The following is a 17,981-nucleotide window of genomic DNA, read 5'->3' as shown; positions in this document are numbered from 1 at the left end:
GTAGTGAGTAATTAAGAAAACTGGAAAAACTGTTTTAGGGATTTGAGTGTTTGTTACATGTAGTCTTAAATAATTTAGTACCCTGAATTAGACCATCTAGTTTGTCTGGGTAGAGTTGTGCCTCCCAAAACATAAATTTCTTTCTAAGTTAACATCTTTGTATCTCCAGTGTCTAGTTTAGGACATTGTACTTACAAAGAAATTCGTGTTTGATTTGTCATTTTACTAATTGGATTGATTTGAACCTAGAGAGAGAGGTCTTTAGTGTGGTATGTGATTCTATTCCTGTCCTATTTGGTGTCTTTATTAATGGGTTGATTAGAAGCCATGATTATCAGATTTTTTCAGGTGTTGGAATCAGGAGCTCATGCAATTAAAATTATTCTCTGTAGCACTAGAGAGTAAAATTTGGCCCACTGGGTATGTTATATGGAGGTAGGACTAGAGGACTGCAAAGGACCCTTCCAGATCTAATAATTTGTAGCTGTAAATTTCAGCAGATTACAAGAGGAGAAAGTTTTTAACCGAGCTATTGAAATAATAGAATAGGCTGCCTTGTGACATAATAAGGTGAGGTTACTGTCACTGGGTACATTCAAGCAGAAGCTGGATAATTATATATCAGGAGTGTTGTGTAAGGGACTCCTTCATGGAATGGGTGGTTGCCCTAGATGGTGGCCGAAGTCTTCTTGTGCCAAATTATTCTATAAGATGAGTTTAAAAGACACTAAGGAAAGTGTCATTGCAGAGCTTTGCTTCTGTTAGGTAGAAGGGAAGGAGATGCTTTTGACACTGTAGAGGAGCATGTGATATCAGAATATTTTCTAAAGTATTAATATTAGTGTTTGTGATTCTTTTTTTTTTATTTGGCCAAGTGGGGCAGGATAAACAACTTTGACCTGGTGATGATTAGGGAGACCTACTTTCCAGTTCTGTACATTGCAATGTCCCACTCCCTCTTATCTAAACTTAGAGAAGAACCATGGGTTCATAAGTGCTTCCTTTCCCTCTTTTCCTGGTTTGCTAAGCATGGGAACCTCCTTCGCCCCAGGCCCTTCTGAGATAGGCCCTGGTTGTTGAATTTTTTTTTTCCCATTGGGCTGATTTCTTTCTGCCTTCCTCTGAATCCCTTTTCTCGCTGATGATCACACAACATCCTATATCCTGGGATTTTGATTGGTATTTCTCTTAAGCCAATAGCTTTCTGCCACAAGATCTACATTTTAAATTTGCATGTTAAAATAAAGTGGTTATTCCAGAGCATTATAAAGCCAAAACATTTTTTGTGAGTTTAGCTCAATCTTTTGTGTCCTTTTCTAAAAAGGCAAAATGAAGTAGGAAATGATGGTATGTCTGTTTTTATAGAAAGCCTGAGGTTTGGAGGGACAGCAATGTAGACAGAAATTGAGGAAGAGGTCTTTGCTAGTCAGGGGACTTATCTGGAGATGATCCCAAAACAAGAGCAATTCCTGGTAACATAGTGAACCAGTATTTATTAAGTACGTACTATGTACCATGCATTGTATATGCCAAGCATTTAATAAATATTATTTCAGTTTGATCATTACAACCCTAATGAAGTAGGTACTATTATTAACTCCATTTTACAGTTGAGGAAATTGAGGCAAAGAGAGGTTAAGTGATTTGCCCAGGGTCACACAAGCTAGTAAACATCTAAGGCTGGATTTGGACTTGGCTCTTTCTGACTTCAGACTCAATGCTCTATCCACTATACCACCTAGGTGGCCTGGTAGTGTTCAGACTTGTGTCTGCATTTACTAGAGGTAGGAATAGAGGACAAGATGCTGCCGGTGTGGGGAATGGAGTATATACTTGTGAGTACACACACAAACACACACAGACACACACACATATTATACCTATATACACATGTGTGGCTAGATTTGACTGGCAATATGGCAATACATATGAATACGTGTTAGGCCATTTGGGATAATGAATTTCATGGTACAAATAAGTTTTGTTACCAAAATAAAAAACCAACCCAACTTCAGAGCAGGTTCTCTTATTTTTTATTTTCCACATTTCATATTTGCAGCTGTGGACTGCTGGTCTCAAAGCCAAAAAGACATGAGTTCAAGTCCTTCCTCTGACACATGCTTACTATGTGACCCTGGCCAAGTCACTCGCTTCATCTTTCAGTGTTGTAATTAACTCTTAAGACCATAAGCTCTAGAGAAGGTACCAGCCAGCATTCGTAGAAGCAATGCCTATATCCAGGATCTCCCTAATCCAATGCAATCACAGTCTAGTTCCCTATTCTGAGCCTGCCTATCACATTTTTTACACAATTTTTGTAGTCAGTAAACCTTATTTAAATACTTGTGCCAAGCCCTGTGCTGAGTGCTGGGGATACAAAGAAAGGCAAAAGTCAGTCACTGCCCTCAATGATGTAAGTTTTGGATGCTGCAAAAGAAAACATATTTCCTGTGTAGTGTACCCACTGCTTTAGAACCTAAACCTGTTTACAATGGCCCATGTGCACAGAGGATGATTACTGTGCATTAACACTTCTCTCAGAGTCCATGGCATTGCTTTTGTTCTATGGGCTGAGGAGCTTTTGAGGACTGCTCCCCTGGAAACTGCAGGAGCAGTCTTCTAGGCCTCCCAGGCTCAACCCAGCTAATCTGTTTTTGATAAATGTTGTCTCCATGGAAAAATTTGTTCTGAGTTCTAAACAGTTTACTTACAAGTATACTTTTGGAATATAATGAGCCCCTTTATAAACCGATAACCACCAGTATTTACATGCATTCTGGTAATTTTTTTTATATTTATAAATATAAAAGTATGCTTTTTTAGAATATCAGCTTCATTAGTTTTGGATTTTTCTTATCAAAACAGGGAAGCAGTGAGATCCAGTGGAAAGAACACTGGCTTGGGACTCAGGGGACCAGGTTTGGTTGGTGTCTAAGTATGTGATCTTGAACAAACCACTGAACCTCTGTGAACTTCTTATTTCTCTAAAATGAGGGAAATTGGACTACAACTTTTTGGTCTCAAGACTCCTTAACGTGCTTAAAAATTATTGAGGACCCAGAGAGCTTTTTGTGTATTATATCAATATTTGTCATATTAAAAATTAAAATAGATAAATTAAGCTATTTAAATATTTATTTAAAATACTCAGATTTTAAATAATATTTTAACATTTAAATTTTAATTAAAATTAGATGTTTTAAATTGTAAATAAATATTTAAAATTACAAACTCATTACATGTTAATATATTTTTATGAAAGATAACCATATTTCCTTCAAAGTTAAGAGTGGCATTTAAAGATACACACATATGCATTTGCAAATCTCTGGCTAGATCCTGACAGCTGGATTCTTATATCTGCTTTTGCATAATCTATTGTGATATGTTGTTTTGAAGTATATGAAGAAAATTTGGCCTTACACAGATATTTAGCTGGAAAGTGAAGAGTATGTTAATGGTCAAATAATGTCTTAGTATTATGAAAATAATTTTGACCTTGAGGACCCTCTGAAAAGTGACCCCCAAGGATCCATAGACTATAACTATAAGGAACACTGTATGATGCTGAAGATCACTGGGAGCTCTTTAAAAAAAAAAAAGCGTATGCTTCTAAGTGAAATAGAGTTCTTTCAGTGCCATAATAGTGACCTCTTGTGGGGAAGATTCTAATCTCTGAGAGTTGCTAAATTTGGTTTTACATTTTACAGTAGCTTCCTACTATTATGTGTGGTTTTGACCTGTTGCTTTTCATGATTCAAAAAACATAGTTTGAAATCAAATATTAAGAACTATGGAAAGATACTGTTTAGTTGAGATAGTGTATATAGGAATGTATCATACTTTACAAGTAACTTTTGTATTCTTTCTTCAGATGCTTCATATACCAGATCATCTGCATTTTAAAGAAAGATGAATTTTTTGATTTTTGTCCCTGAGTCTTTTTTTTTCTTGTGTGTGTGTGTGCCTCTTCTTCTTAGTGATCTGACGAAAAGATGTGCCAGGGCTTCCCCGTTTCTGGTCAGTACTAACAAGAATACATTGGAATCGGACAAAGGTAGGTAGCTTGTATTCCAGAAAATTTGTCTTTGCTTTCTTGCTTGTCATTCACTCACATGCCCCTCAGTTGGAGTTACCTAAGTTTTCTTAAGATGAAAGAATGATGTTAAAAGAAATACTTTTTAGGTTTAAGATCCCAGTTTACCTAATCTGTAAAATGAGAGGGTTAGACTAAATTCATTTCAGCAGCTCCCTCTAACACTAAATCTCAGGTATATGCCTAAAATGAATGGAGTACAGTAATTAAAGAGCTAGCTGAATTACGGCTACCGGATATAATGCTAATTGAGATCATAATGTCATTAATAATATGAATCACAGGCTAGAAATTATGTTAAACCAAAATAACATTAAGTTAAACAAATATGTTTAACCTTATTTTTCTTTGGGGAAGAAATCCGTTTTTATGTTTAGCAGGAATTTCACAAAACATCTAGGGAAATGAGTTAGGGATAATACTGCTTTCTGAAGTCCCATTGTTGCTAAGGCTTATTGCATTTGCATGCTAAAAACATCAGCCAATAAGCGTAGTGTCAAGTTTTTGTGTCCAAGATGCAGAATTGTGGTTTAAAACTGTAACCACTGAGACAGCAAAATCTTAAAAAACATGCTGAACTTTTTGCTTGACTTAACCAGTTTCCTGTTGAATCATAATTGTTATATTTAGAGAACCCTGTACCAAGATGAAAGTATTTTCTAAAGTACTAGGTTCTTCCCCAACACTAAAACAAAAAGATTTCATTTTTGGTGGGTTTTTAAAAACTAATGATTGTGTAGAGCCACTATTCTACATAAAAGATTATTCTATTGCACCTTATTGGAGAGAGAGGGAATTTGTAGCACAGTAAGTGAGGCACAAGTGGGATACAAAAAGAGTCCTTGGGAGATTTGAAATTAAGCAGTTTAGTAGAATATCCTGTTAATATTCAGGTCAAGAAGATAAAAATTTCAGGAATGTATGGGAGAGTGCTCAGTGAAAGATCTGATCCCACTCCAATAAGAAACTGCTTTCTAATCTCTTCCTCACCTATGTGAAGTTGTTATTATTTTTAGTACTTAGAAGATACTACTCACAGTGTAAGCCCTGGGGGCACTGCCTCGTAATTCATTCCATAGCATTTTGTGTTTATTTTGTTTTCCTTGATGAACAGTTCATTTATCTCAGTTTTACTTGGCATCACTGAATAGCATTTTGGATAGCTTCATTTACATGGGAGGTGAAAAAGCTAAATGACCTTTTTGGTCTTAAAAACCGTATTTCTGATGAATTTAAATATATCAACTCACATTTTGCTACATTAAAATACTTCTCTGGTTTTTCAGGCGTCTTGCTGTGTGTTGGCGTGGGTTTACTTTTTAGATAAAAGGGATTTTGAAAGTGACACTGATTTGTCAAAGGTCAAGTTTTTTGTAAAGCTTGGATTTTTATGTTTGCTCTTTGACTCCATTTAAAATCTACTTACAAAATTCATAAATGTTAAGACAAAGTATGCATCATGATTTAGAAAATGAGCAGATGAAACTTCATTAAGCAGCTTTAAAAAAAATAAGCTTCTAATACCAATGTGAGATTTCCTCCTGAAGGCAACTTCAGCATCGTGTTTTATAATTAACTCTTGTTTATGGGATGTATTATCTGAACTCTTGCTCTCCAGGGTGTGGAAGTCACCTGAACTATTTAAGTACTACTTTTTGACAGTTCTAGTCCTATTTATTTCTGTGTATAAAATGCTCCTTGAAGCCCTATCATGTAATAACTTTCCCTGCTACTGAGGTTTGAGAAAGTTTAAATCAAGTGTGTGGCATGGAGAGAGAAGCTAGGATGGTGGTCAGCAGGTAGTAATGGAGCAGGAAGGGATGCTTGTTGAGCTTTTTGGCTGCCTCCGAGTAAAATCATAACAGTATGAATGTGCCTTTTTAAAAAATTTGAACTGAATTGCTAAAAACTAGACCCTACTATATTCAAATGTAAGTAGATTTGTACGCACAAAACTTTAATTCAGATGAATTTTCATAAAGTTGCTATTTTGGATCATTCATACAATAGTTCTATTGTGAATGATTAAGAGTTGACTGATTAATTGTTTGTGTAAAAGAAAAGTGTCATTTTAACCAGGTTAACACAGCAAATTTTGGAGAGAGCAGGTTCAATTGAGTTATGAGGTTGGAAGCCAGAATGCAAAGGGTGAAGGAGTGAGTCAGAAGAAAGGAAGTGGAGATAATAAGTGTAGATGGCTGCTTCTAGGAGTTTGGCTGAGAAGGCAGGGGGAGATACAAGCCTGAGGGGAAAGTGGGGTCTAGTGAAGGTCTTTTAGGGTTGGGGAAAACTTGTGCATGTTTGAAGGCAGTAGTGAAAGAGTCAGTAGACAGTGGAACACTGAATATTAGAGAGAGAAAGAAAAAGAGAGGGAGGGGGAGGGGGAGGAAGGAAGGGGAGGAGATGATTGAGAATGCAGAAAATGGGAGATGATGGTATCACGTACATATGTAGAGGGGGTCACTTTGGGAAGGAGAAGAGACTGCCTCTTTGTCGGAGATAGAGAAAAGAGAAGAGAGTAGGAGATGAGATCAGCTATAGTTGCTGATTTGTTTTGGTAGAGGGAGTTTTCTGTCTGAAAATTCCCCATAAAAATGAAATCACAAGTACACAAAAAAACAACAACAAAAACCATCCAGACCCCTGAATACCCACTGTTCATTTTCGTGATGCTTTGCACAGCATCACAGAATTGGAAAGGATTTATTTCCATTCATAACTAAATAAAAATCATTTCTGTAACGTGTCTGTGTAGACCTCTTGTAATTGTCTAATCTTTGCTTGAAAACCACTAGTGAAAGGTAACCTACTACCTTCTGAGGTAGTTCATGCTATTTATTTTAAAAAAATTTCTTTTTATTACGAACTTGACAATCAGCAACAAACACGAACAGTTCCATATGCAGAAAACAAAGAAGCTTGTGCATGAAACAGTGAACATCTATTCATAACTTCAGAAAATAGGATATTAAATACCCCACCCCTCCCCACATCATCAGCCTTCCTGGAAATTGCCAACAAAATCCACCAGCAGAAAAATGTAGACAAGGAAATTCCATCCAAAATCACTATAGGATATTTGGGAGTCTAGTTACCAGTACATGTATAGGAATTGTATGAATTCAACACACTCATTTCAGAAATAGAGGAAAACAATTGAAAAGACTTTTAAAGTATATTTCAATAAAGTAGTATCAACATTGCCCTGCTTGTCTATGGCCTTTTTTGAACTCCCTCCTCCTTTCTTGCTCTTAATATTCTTTAAATGTTTCAATTACATTCTTTTCTTCAGATCACTGTCCCCTAGCCTCTCCTCTTTCCAGAACACACACACACTCCTATAAAACGTTTCTCTTGTTAAAAATCAGTATAGTCAAGCAAGGCAAATCGCACATTATATCTGAAAATATTAGGTCTCATTCTGCACCTAAAATCTACCACTGCTCTGCTAAGAGGTGGGATGCATGCTTCATCTTCAGTCTTCTGGAATCATGACTAATTATGGTATTGACTAGAGTTCTTCAGTCCTTCAAAGTTATTTTCCTTTACAATATTGTAGTTATTATATAAATCGTTTTCTTGGTTATCCTCTCTTCACTCTGCATCACTTCCTATAAATCTTTTATATGTCTCATTGCATTTTTCTCTTTCATCATTTCTTATGGCACAAGAATCTTCATATACCATAATTTGTTTAGCCATTCCACAATTAATGGGCACCCGCTATATTTCCAGTTATATGCTAGAAACAAAAAAATGTTTCTAGAAATATTTTTGTACTTGGAGATCTTTCCCCTCTCTTTAATTTCTTTGAGGGTATATGTCTGATAGTGGTATCATGGGTCAGAGGGTATATACACAGTTTAGTGACTTTTGGTATTGGTCTGCATTGCTTTTCAGAATGGCTAGACTGATTCACAGCTTCAGGAACAGTGCATTGGTGTGCGTTCTCTCCCAAAGTCCCATTGACAATTTTCTTTTTCTTTTTTTTTTTTTTGGAGGGGGGGGTGGAGGTTGTCTCTGCCAATCTGATAGGTATCAGGTGGAATTTGCATTTTAATTTGCATTTCTCTTTATTGTTGGTGATTGGGAGCATTTTTTTTTCCAAGTCTGGTGATGGATTACCATTAAAGTCTGTTTGTATCCTTGAACCATTTATCTCTTGGGAAATGGCTTAAACATTTGTATCCATTCCCTATATATTGTATATATCTCCCTTATTTAGAGAAATTAATTTTAAAGATTCTTCCCAGCTCACTGTTTCCCTTCAAATCCAACTACATTATGCAAAAACTTGTGGATTTTTTTGTCATACAAGTATTCTGTTTTATATTTTGTGGTTATCCGTATTTTGTTTGGTTAAGTACTTTTTCCCTATCCAGTTTTGTGAAAGGCATTATTTCCCTTTTCTAATGGGTTTATGATATGATCTTTTATTTGTAGGTTATGTATCCACTTTTGAATTCATTATAGGTTGCTAGGTGGCAGAGTAGATAAAGCTCAAGGCCTGAAATCAGGGAGACTTATTTGAATTATCTTAGACATTTACTAGATCTGTGATCTGTATAACCTCTGTCTACATCAGTTTCCTCACTTGTAAAATGGGTATAAAAATAGAACCTACAGCCTAAATTTATTGTGAGGATTAAATGAAATAATATTTGTAAGGTGCTTTGCAAACCTTAAAACACTCTATAAATGCTAGCTGTTATTAATATATGGTTTATTGTGTGAGATATTAGTCTAAGCCTAATTTCTCTGAGGGCTTGCCAATTTTCTGAGTAGTTAGTATAGAATAGTTTGTCCTTTCCTCATTAGTTCTTGGGTTTATTGAACAATATGCTACTATGTTTATTGTTTTCATGTTTTGTGTATCTTACCTGATCCATTGATCAGCTTTCCTATTATAGTAAGTACCAAATAGATTTGTAGAATAGCTTGAAATCTGATAGTCTGCCAAGGGGTGGGGAACCTGCAGACTTGAGGCCACATGTGGCCCTCTAGGTCCTCAAGTGTGGCCCTTTGACTGAATCCAAACTTCACAGAACAAATCCCTGTCCCATCCCCTCCTTTCTTTCCCACCTTTAATTTTTTTTTTCATTTCTCCTTTCTTGGCCTTTTGTTCTTCCGTATGATTTTGTATTTTTGTCCAGTTCTGTCAAGGAATCTTTGGTAGTTTGATATGACACTGAATCTGTAAATTAATTTAGGTAACTTTACTATAGCAAGGCTCAACCACAAACAACTAATATATCTCTAGTTATTTGTTTTCCTTTATTTCTGAAAAATGTTTTATAGTTATATTCATATAATATCTGTATGTATTAGTAAATGAATTCCCAGATTGTTTCTAAATTCTGTGGTAGCTTTAAATGAGGAAAAGAAAAGGGGGAGGGAATAAGCACTGTATAAAGCATTTTTAAAACAGTGTTATAACATGGGATTTCCTTGTCTTGTCATTCTGCTGGATTTTATTGGTAATATCCATAAAGGCTGATAATTTTTTTAATAGATTTGTTATCCTGCTATTTTACCCAAATATTGATTATTTTAATTAATTTTTATTTTAATCTCTAAGGTTTTTTAAGTAAACTATCATAATCTACAAAAAGTGATCTTCATTTCCTCTTTATCTCTGCTCATTTTCTCAATTGCTTTTCTTGTATTACTGCTATAACTAACATTTATAGAACTATATTGAATTATAGTGATTATGAACATTCTTACTTTGACCCAATCTTATTGGAAAGGCCTCTAGCATTTCTTCTTTACAGATGCTACTTCTTGTTTTTAGACAAATATTGGAAGGAAATATTAAGGAAAAGTCCACTTATTCTTTTGCATTTTAATATTTTAATATAAACGGATGTTGTATTTGTCAAAAGCTTTTATTTGCATCTGTTGGTATAATTATATGATTTTTAAAAATTGCTAATATAGCCTATATGGGGGAAGAATATAGCAGGCATTCCTGCCATCTCCTGGACAAGGTGTAAATTTGCTAGATATAATGTGAATTCTCCTCTGTGCTTATTGCTTATTGATGAGGTCTTTGTTCTGGCAATGATCAAATTTTGTAGCATCTGTGGGGATCTCCAAGTTGACACCACAGGAGTGATAGAATTCACACACAGCCTTCTTGGAGGTTGGAATTGGCCTTTAAAAAGAGGAATGCTTAGATCCAGATGCAGGAGTTGGAGACCCCAAAAGAGATCAGAAAAGAAAGGCTTTTTCAAGGGAGAAGCCTTGTGAGGATGTGTGCCAGAAGAGTGAACAATACAAAAAACAGATGCAGAGAGAGGAAAAATATAGACACATAGAGGAAAAATTGGTTGCCTACTCTTCTGGAAACAACTCTGTGAATCTACACCTTTATAAGAAATCTTATGTACTAATCTTCAGTATCTCACATTAATTAGAGATATGCACTACATCTGCCATATGCAAGTAAAGGAACATAGACTCAGAAAGAAGGGCAGAGTCCAGGTCAGCATTTAGGAGCCAGCTGAGGAAAAGCTGCTTGATACCTTCTAAAAACATAACTAGAGTTTTCCTGACTATTTCAATAGCTTACTATTGAATCAAACAAAACTTGTTATATCTTCTTTATCTCATTAGCCTCAATGCTTACAGGGAAGCTGAGGCTCTTTTTAGGGAGAGTAAAATGAGCCAAATCCTCTGTTCTCAAGGGAAACTATGTCTAAGAATATGAACCAAAGATACCTGCAAGAGACTGAAAGGTTACAGGATAATTGATTTAGAGTTGGAAAAGGATATCCTCACTTTTAGCTCCCTTGGTTTTAGGTGAGTTAACTGAGGCCCAGAGGAGTCAAATGTCTTACCTTAAGGTAATATGACTAGTAAATAGCAGAGCTGGGATTTGAATCCCACATCCTCTGACTACAAATACAAGCGGCTTTCTACTTCACCGTGTCACTTCTACCCTCAGTATTCTGCTCAGGTTTGCAGGGGATAGGATGAATACAAAACTGCAAATGTGTGCTGATTAGGGGACTATATACTATGAGACTAACATTGTGCCTTTTTAAATCATCCTACATCTTAATTGGCTTTCCTTGTTTGTGCCATATGCATATTTGATGAACTTAAGCAGTGGATAGAGTTAGGAGGACTTGAATTCAAATCCAGCCTTAGATACTTACTAGCTCTGTGTGACCTGGGGCAAATCACTTAACCTCTGTTTGCCTCAGTTTCCTGAATTATAAAATGAGTATAGTAATAGTGTCTACTTCCTAGAATTATTGTGTGGATCAAATGAGATATTTGTAAAGCACTTAGCACAGTGTCAGAAAGTAATGACCCCCCCCCCAAAAAAAAAGCCTACATATAATATTTCAAGAAATCATAAGACAAAAATGCCTAAATCTCTTAGAACCAGGGGCAAGATCCTAAAAGAAGCCTCCAAATGAAAACTCCCAGGAACATTTAAGCCAAAATCTAGAGCTTCCAGGTCAAAATTAAAACATTGCAATCATTCAGAGTGAAAAAACTCAAGCACCCGGCAGTTACAGTTAGAATCACACATAATTAGCAGCCACCACTTTAAAGAAACAGTGAGCTTGGAATACTATATTCCAGAATAGCAAAGGGTATTGGTTTACAATCAAGAGTGATTTACCTAGCAAAGTTAAGTATGATTTCATGGGGGAGGAATTGGATCTTTAATGATATAAAGGACATGTCCAAACATTCTTGATGAAAAGACCAGAGCTGAGTAGAAACTTTGAAATATAAACACGGGAGTCAAGAGTAAAAGTGAAAAAGAACAAGTAGTCATAAAGAACCAAACAAATTGAACTGTTTATATTATAATATGAGATCAAATGTGTATCTTCTCAGAGCTTTATCATCATCAGGGATCATAGAGGGAATCTAATTAGAGAGACTGGGAATTGTTCTTTTGTGTTTGATGATCTTAAAATGAGAATAAAAAAGGGAGGGAAAGATAGGAAAATTATCTCATGTAGTCAGTGTTAAGCAAAAAGAAGTCTCTACAAACAAGGAGGGAAGGAGTAAGGTGGGGTGAACTGGAGATGCTTGACTCTTACTTTCATCTGAGCTGGTCAGAGGAATATACACACACACAGAGTTGGGGAAGACATGCATTTCACTCAACTGGGAAACAAGAGAGAAAGAAAGAAGGAGCAGGGAGCATAAGAGGCAGAGTAGATTAAGGAAGGGATTTGTTTTAAGTGAAACAAACTCTTAAGGAGTATAGATTTCAAAGAGGAACTTAAAAGAAAAGAAAGCAAGGATAAGAACCTGGTATTGGGCTCTGGATAATGGAGAGAGGAGCAGGAGAACAGAAGTAGATTACACCAAACCTAGAGCACTGGTGCCAAGCTCACTCCTTCCATCTTATCACACTCTTCCTTATAAAGCTGGGGATGGAAATTTTAGAGTATAAAAGAATATGATGGAAGGAAATACACAATCAGTATTCATAACTAATGAATGTAGATAGGATGAACTCACCCACAAAATGAAAGTGGATAGCAGAAGGGATTAGAAAGCAGAATCCAACATTATGTTGTTTATAAGAAATAAGCTTTAAATGGAAATGTGTACACAGAGTTAAAACAAGGGACTGAAGCAGAATATTTTATGCTGCACTGAAGTTAAAGAGGTAGTGGTAGCAGTCATGATCTCAAACAAAGTGACAGCAAAAAGAGAAAAGAAATAAACAGGGAAACTACATTTTGCTGAAAAGTTCCATAAACGGTGAATTAATACTAAAATTATATGTGCCTAATGGCATAGAATCTAAATACTTTTAGGAAATATTAAATGAGTTACAGGGAGAACTAGACAGTAAAAACTATAATAGTGGGGGGGCCTCATTTTCCCCCTCTCAGACTTAGAAAAATTTAACCAAAAGATAAAAAAGAAATGAAGGACGCAAATTATATTTTAGTAAAATTTGATATGCCTCTGCTAATTATTGAAGGAGAACAGAAAGGAGTATATATTTTTTAAGTGAGGGTTGTTAAGTGAAGTTAAATGAAGGTTCATGGTAGCTTCAGAAAAATTGACCATGTATTAAGCCATAAAAACCTCATGAAGACAGAAACATAGAAATATTAAACACATCTTTTATGGACCACAATGCAGTAAAAATTCAGTAAAGGGCCACTAAAGAAACAATTGAAAATTAATTGGAGACAAAGAATTTAATAAAGAATGTGTGTCAAAGAACAGATATTAGAAACAATAGATAATTTCATTAAAGATAATGAGAGAAGGTAAACACATTTTGGAGATGCAGCCAAAAGAAAATTTATATCTTTAAAAACTTTCATCAGTAAAAGAGAGAAAAAGCAGATCAGTGAATTGAGCATGCTACTTTAAAAAATTTGGAAAATGAACAAATTAACTCCCCTCCCCAATTAAACACCAAAAAATAAATCCTTTTAAAGGAGAGATTAACAAAATTGAAAGCAAAAAATCCCATTGACTTAGTAAAACTAGAAGCTCTTTTTGGAGGGGGAGGTGGGAAATGAAATAGATAAACCATTAATTAGATTTTCAAAAAAGAGAGTACAACAGTAACAGCAACATTGTGCAATGATCAACTTTGATAGACTTAGCTCTTCTCAGCAACATAATGATCTAAGACAATTCCAAAAGACTCATGATGGAAAAATGCTATCCACATCCAGAGAAAGAACTATGTAGTCTGAATGCAGATCAAAGCATACTATCTTCTCTTTTTTTTTTCCTCATGGTTTTTCTCTTTTTTTTTTCTGATTGTTCTTTCACAACATGACTGTTGTGGAAATATGTTTAATATGATTGCACATGTATAGCCTATATCATATTGCTTGCTGTCTTGGGGAGGGGGAAAAGAGGGAGAGAGGGAGAAAAAAAATTGGAACTAAAAATTTTATAAAAATGAATGTTGAAAACTATCTTTACATGTAATTGGAAAAAATAAAATACTATTAAGTGGGAAAAAAACCAAAAAAGAGAGTACAAAACAAATGATCAGTATATAAAAAATGGAAAAGGTGAATTCATAGCCAATGAAGAAATAAAAGAAAATATTTTGAAGTATTTTGTTCAGTTGTATTTCAATAACACTGATAATTTAAATGAAATAGCCAAATATTTACACACATGTAAAATGCCTAGATTAATAGAACAAGAAAGAAAGGACTTATAAAACCGCATCTTGGAAAAAGAATTTGAACAAGTTGTAAATGAACTCACAAAGGAAAAAAAAATCTAGGATCAGATGAATTTACAAGCAAATTCTACAAAATATTGAAAGCACAATTGATTCAAATTGTACATAAAACTGTTGGAAAAAAATAGAAGAGTAGTAATCCTACCAAATGTTTTCTGATATAAATCTGATCCTGAGACACTATGACCAGGTTGAATTTATAACAGGAATGCAGGGTTGGTTAAATATTAGGAAAACTATAAATAGAGTAGATCAACAAAAACAATACGATTAAATCACAGAGGCAGAAAGATCTTTTGACAAGATAGAACACCCATTCCTGTTACACACACACACACACACACACACACACACACACACACAGTAGAAAGCATAGGAAATAAATGGATCTTTCCTTAATATGTTAAATGTGATGAGCAGTAACTACCTAAAACCAAGGGCCATTGAGTCTCCTAGGTGCAGTATTGCCCACTTTTCTAAATAATGATATTTTGATCTCTTCGTTTAACATGTTAATCATCTTGTGTCATGACGCAGTCACTAACATTTCCTATACTATGAGAAATGATGTGTTAAAAGTAGGCACCTTTGTTTACTACCTGTTTTTTTTTGTAGGTGAAATGTGTCTAATGTATTTTCATTGTATTTAATATTGAATCTTGTTCTGAAGAAGAAACGTTATTGGGTTGAGGAAACATCGTTTTTTAAGTCTTGGTTTCTAACTTGATAACATTAACAAAAGCAAGCATTTACGTTTACAAAGAACAGGAAAGAGGATTGTATATCAAAACTACCAATCTCTATTATACATAGCTTGTGTTTTTTAAAGTATATATTACATTTTATACAGTAGTTCCAAAGCTTTCATCCTCTGAACTCTTCTGTGATTATTTTAAACATTTCACTGGTATGCCAACTCCCCTCCTCCCCCCAACACTGCCTCCAAAAAAGGCCCTCCTTTATAACAAATAAGCATAGTCAAGCAAGACATCCAACTATTTACTATGTCTGAAAAGAGATATCTCATTCTGTACCTCTAGGCTATCACCTGTCAAGAGGTAGGCCCATGATTCGTCTTTGTTCTTCTGGAGTAATGGTCTTTTCACTGATCAGAGTTCTTAAATTTTCAAAATTGTTTTCCTTTACAACATTATAGTCATTGTTTATGGTGTTCTTCTGGTTCTATTCATTTTTTTTTTCCAATTCATAAAGTTGTCCTAGGTTTCTCTGAATCCATCCCTTTCATCATTTCTTAGGGTGTAATAATATGCTATTATGGTAGCCATTCCTTTTCTTTGGAATGTCTTTTATAATAAATGGAGGTTGGATTTTATCGAAGACATTTTCTGCATCTATCACTATCACACTTTGTGTTTTTAAAAGTGGTCTCTTTTCAATTAGACTGCTAACCGTGAAAAATGTGGGGAAAGTGGAAAAAGGTAATTAGTTCTGTTTATTAAGCTTAGTTCTGACCATAAAATACTTGTTATTTCTAAAGCCATAGCTTACTAAAGCTTACAGCATTTTTTCCCCTTGAATTTTTTTTTTTTGAACATTTCAGAGGTTCAGAGGAGCTCTGAAGAAATAGAGACAGAAGCAGAAACGGAAGAGGAAGAAGCCTTTTGGAGTACAAGGATCTTACCCGTCTTACATGAATTAGAAAAGGGTAGGAAGCATAATTTTTTTTTTTACGTATCATATTTGTCAAAGGGATCTCAGAAAAGAAAATTGTTTGTGCTCTCCCCATTGCCATTATGTTTTTTAATACACTGTGCCCATCATCCTGTACTTGTGCCTAACTTCAATACCTCACCATAGTGTGGAGGTGACCCCACGTTCTCAAAATGTATTCCAGCAAAATGCAAGTTCTCAGAGGTCCAGCCAAGCTGGAAATGCCATGAGTATGGACCTGTTGACAGATTTCATCTTTTTTTTTTCCCTAAGAACTAGTTCTGAGACGTCTAATGTTAGATTAATAGGCTGACTTCAGAGAGATTAGTAGGCTGACTTCAGATTGATGGAATTTTCAGCTAGGGCAGTTATTGAGGATTTTCTACTATGTTATAGAGGGTTGGGGAAAGTGTCAGTGGAGAGAAATTGCCTCCATGAGTAAAATCAGAGATCCTGTGAAATAAATACTCATCAGAAACTTTAGTGGACATGTCCAAACACATACAGGGATTTACTTCATTTTAACCAATAGCTTTGTTCCTGTAAGCTGCATATAAACTAAATTCTTTTTGTTTTTTGTTTTTTGTTTTTTGCTAAGCGATGGGGTTAAGTGACTTGCCCAGGGTCACGCAGCTAGTACGTGTCAGAGTGTCTGAGGCCAGATTTGAGCTCAGGTCCTCCTGACTTCAGGACTGGTGCTCTATCCACTGCACCACCTAGCTGCCCCCTTCTTTTTTTTTTTGGTGAGGTGATTGAGGTTAAGTGATTTGCCCAGAGTCACGTAACTAGTGAGTGTTATGTGTCTGAGGCTGGATTTGAACTCAGGTCCTCCTGACTCCAGGGCCAGTGCTCTATCCATTGCACCACCTAGCTGCCTCATAAATTAAATTCTCAGTAAATAAAACCTTACTTTAATTATACTAAGAGGACCTACTGTTTAAAAGATTCCTGGAATGAATCATTTTGTAAAAAAGCAAATAACCATTTCCCACTGTGAATAAAAGTCCTTTAATTTGTTGTTTTTGTAAATTAAGATTTTCATATTTTAAATTTTCTTACAGTTGGCCATGCTATGATGCCTCAGTCTGCCATATTCCATATCATAAAAGGGCATTTAAATGTATTTAGCTCTTTGCTCTTTGGATTTGTTTTAATTTTTAAAAAAATAAAATCATATGTCAAATAGAAAAAGGATTTAAAGTGATTTTTTAAAACAAACACATTAAGTGGTCTGTTAACAATTGCACACTTCAGGCATTTTAATAGCTGAACATGATTTGTTTAATGTGGCATATCCCCAGTGTTACAAAGATGTAGGATGATCTACAGAAGGCATTAAAAAGTGACTATTAATTTCCATCTACCTTGCTCTTTAGAGAGGGTCAGTTAATAAATTTTGGGGGAATCTTGAGTGTGTATGTATGGCTCATGCACATAAGTATTCTTAACTAAGTTTTGTTTTTATTTTTAATCAGATCATGGTACTTTATCAAATACACAACTAATCCCTCAGTAGATATTCATTTGAAAATATTGTGTCCTTAATGAGTGAGAAGGGGAAAAGATTTGTTTTTTGCCTATGCAAAAATGACTCATTTGCTGAGAGTCATAATTCTCTATCTAATATTTTTGTGGTGGGTCTCCTTTTGATCAGGAAAAAAATAAAATGTTTTTGTGTTAAAAAAAACAAGCAAACAATTAGGATATGTATAATTATTGGCTCTTAATAACTCTTACTTATTAGACTACAGTGGTTTAGGCATTTCAATGTAAATAGCATGAAAATTGCTCAGGGTATCATATGCATGCATATACATACACATATGTGTCTATACATATAAATACACACATATATATGTTGCTGAGCTACCCTGATGTTTGATGAATGGTCATACTGAACTAAGAGAAATGACAAGAACTTAGCTATAACTTGAGTGTGCCAGGGGAGGAAGGTAACCTATTGCAGGATCAGTGACTTCCCTCCTCCTCCTCCTATGGCAAGAAATT

The 17,981-nt window shown here is 35.1% G+C and overlaps 1 protein-coding gene across 3 annotated transcripts in view; it reads left to right on the top strand.

Annotated features, from left to right (window-relative positions):
- ARMC2 (armadillo repeat containing 2) overlaps window positions 1-17,981 on the top strand; it is a 172,890-nt gene that overhangs the window by 45,032 nt on the left and 109,877 nt on the right. For all 3 annotated transcript variants that reach the window (XM_021008208.2, XM_021008212.2, XM_021008211.2), the window contains exons 6-7: window positions 3,981-4,057; window positions 15,865-15,969. In XM_021008208.2, coding sequence (XP_020863867.1) covers window positions 3,981-4,057; window positions 15,865-15,969 — 182 coding nt within the window. The remainder of the gene's footprint in view (window positions 1-3,980; window positions 4,058-15,864; window positions 15,970-17,981) is intronic.

This window comes from Phascolarctos cinereus, unplaced genomic scaffold, assembly GCF_003287225.1.
Source record: "Phascolarctos cinereus isolate Bilbo 61053 unplaced genomic scaffold, phaCin_HiC Scaffold_5;HRSCAF=322, whole genome shotgun sequence".
NCBI classification, from domain to species: domain Eukaryota; kingdom Metazoa; phylum Chordata; class Mammalia; order Diprotodontia; family Phascolarctidae; genus Phascolarctos; species Phascolarctos cinereus.
The sequence above is the reverse complement of the archived record's forward strand: the minus strand, read 5'-3'. Positions and strand labels throughout refer to the sequence as shown.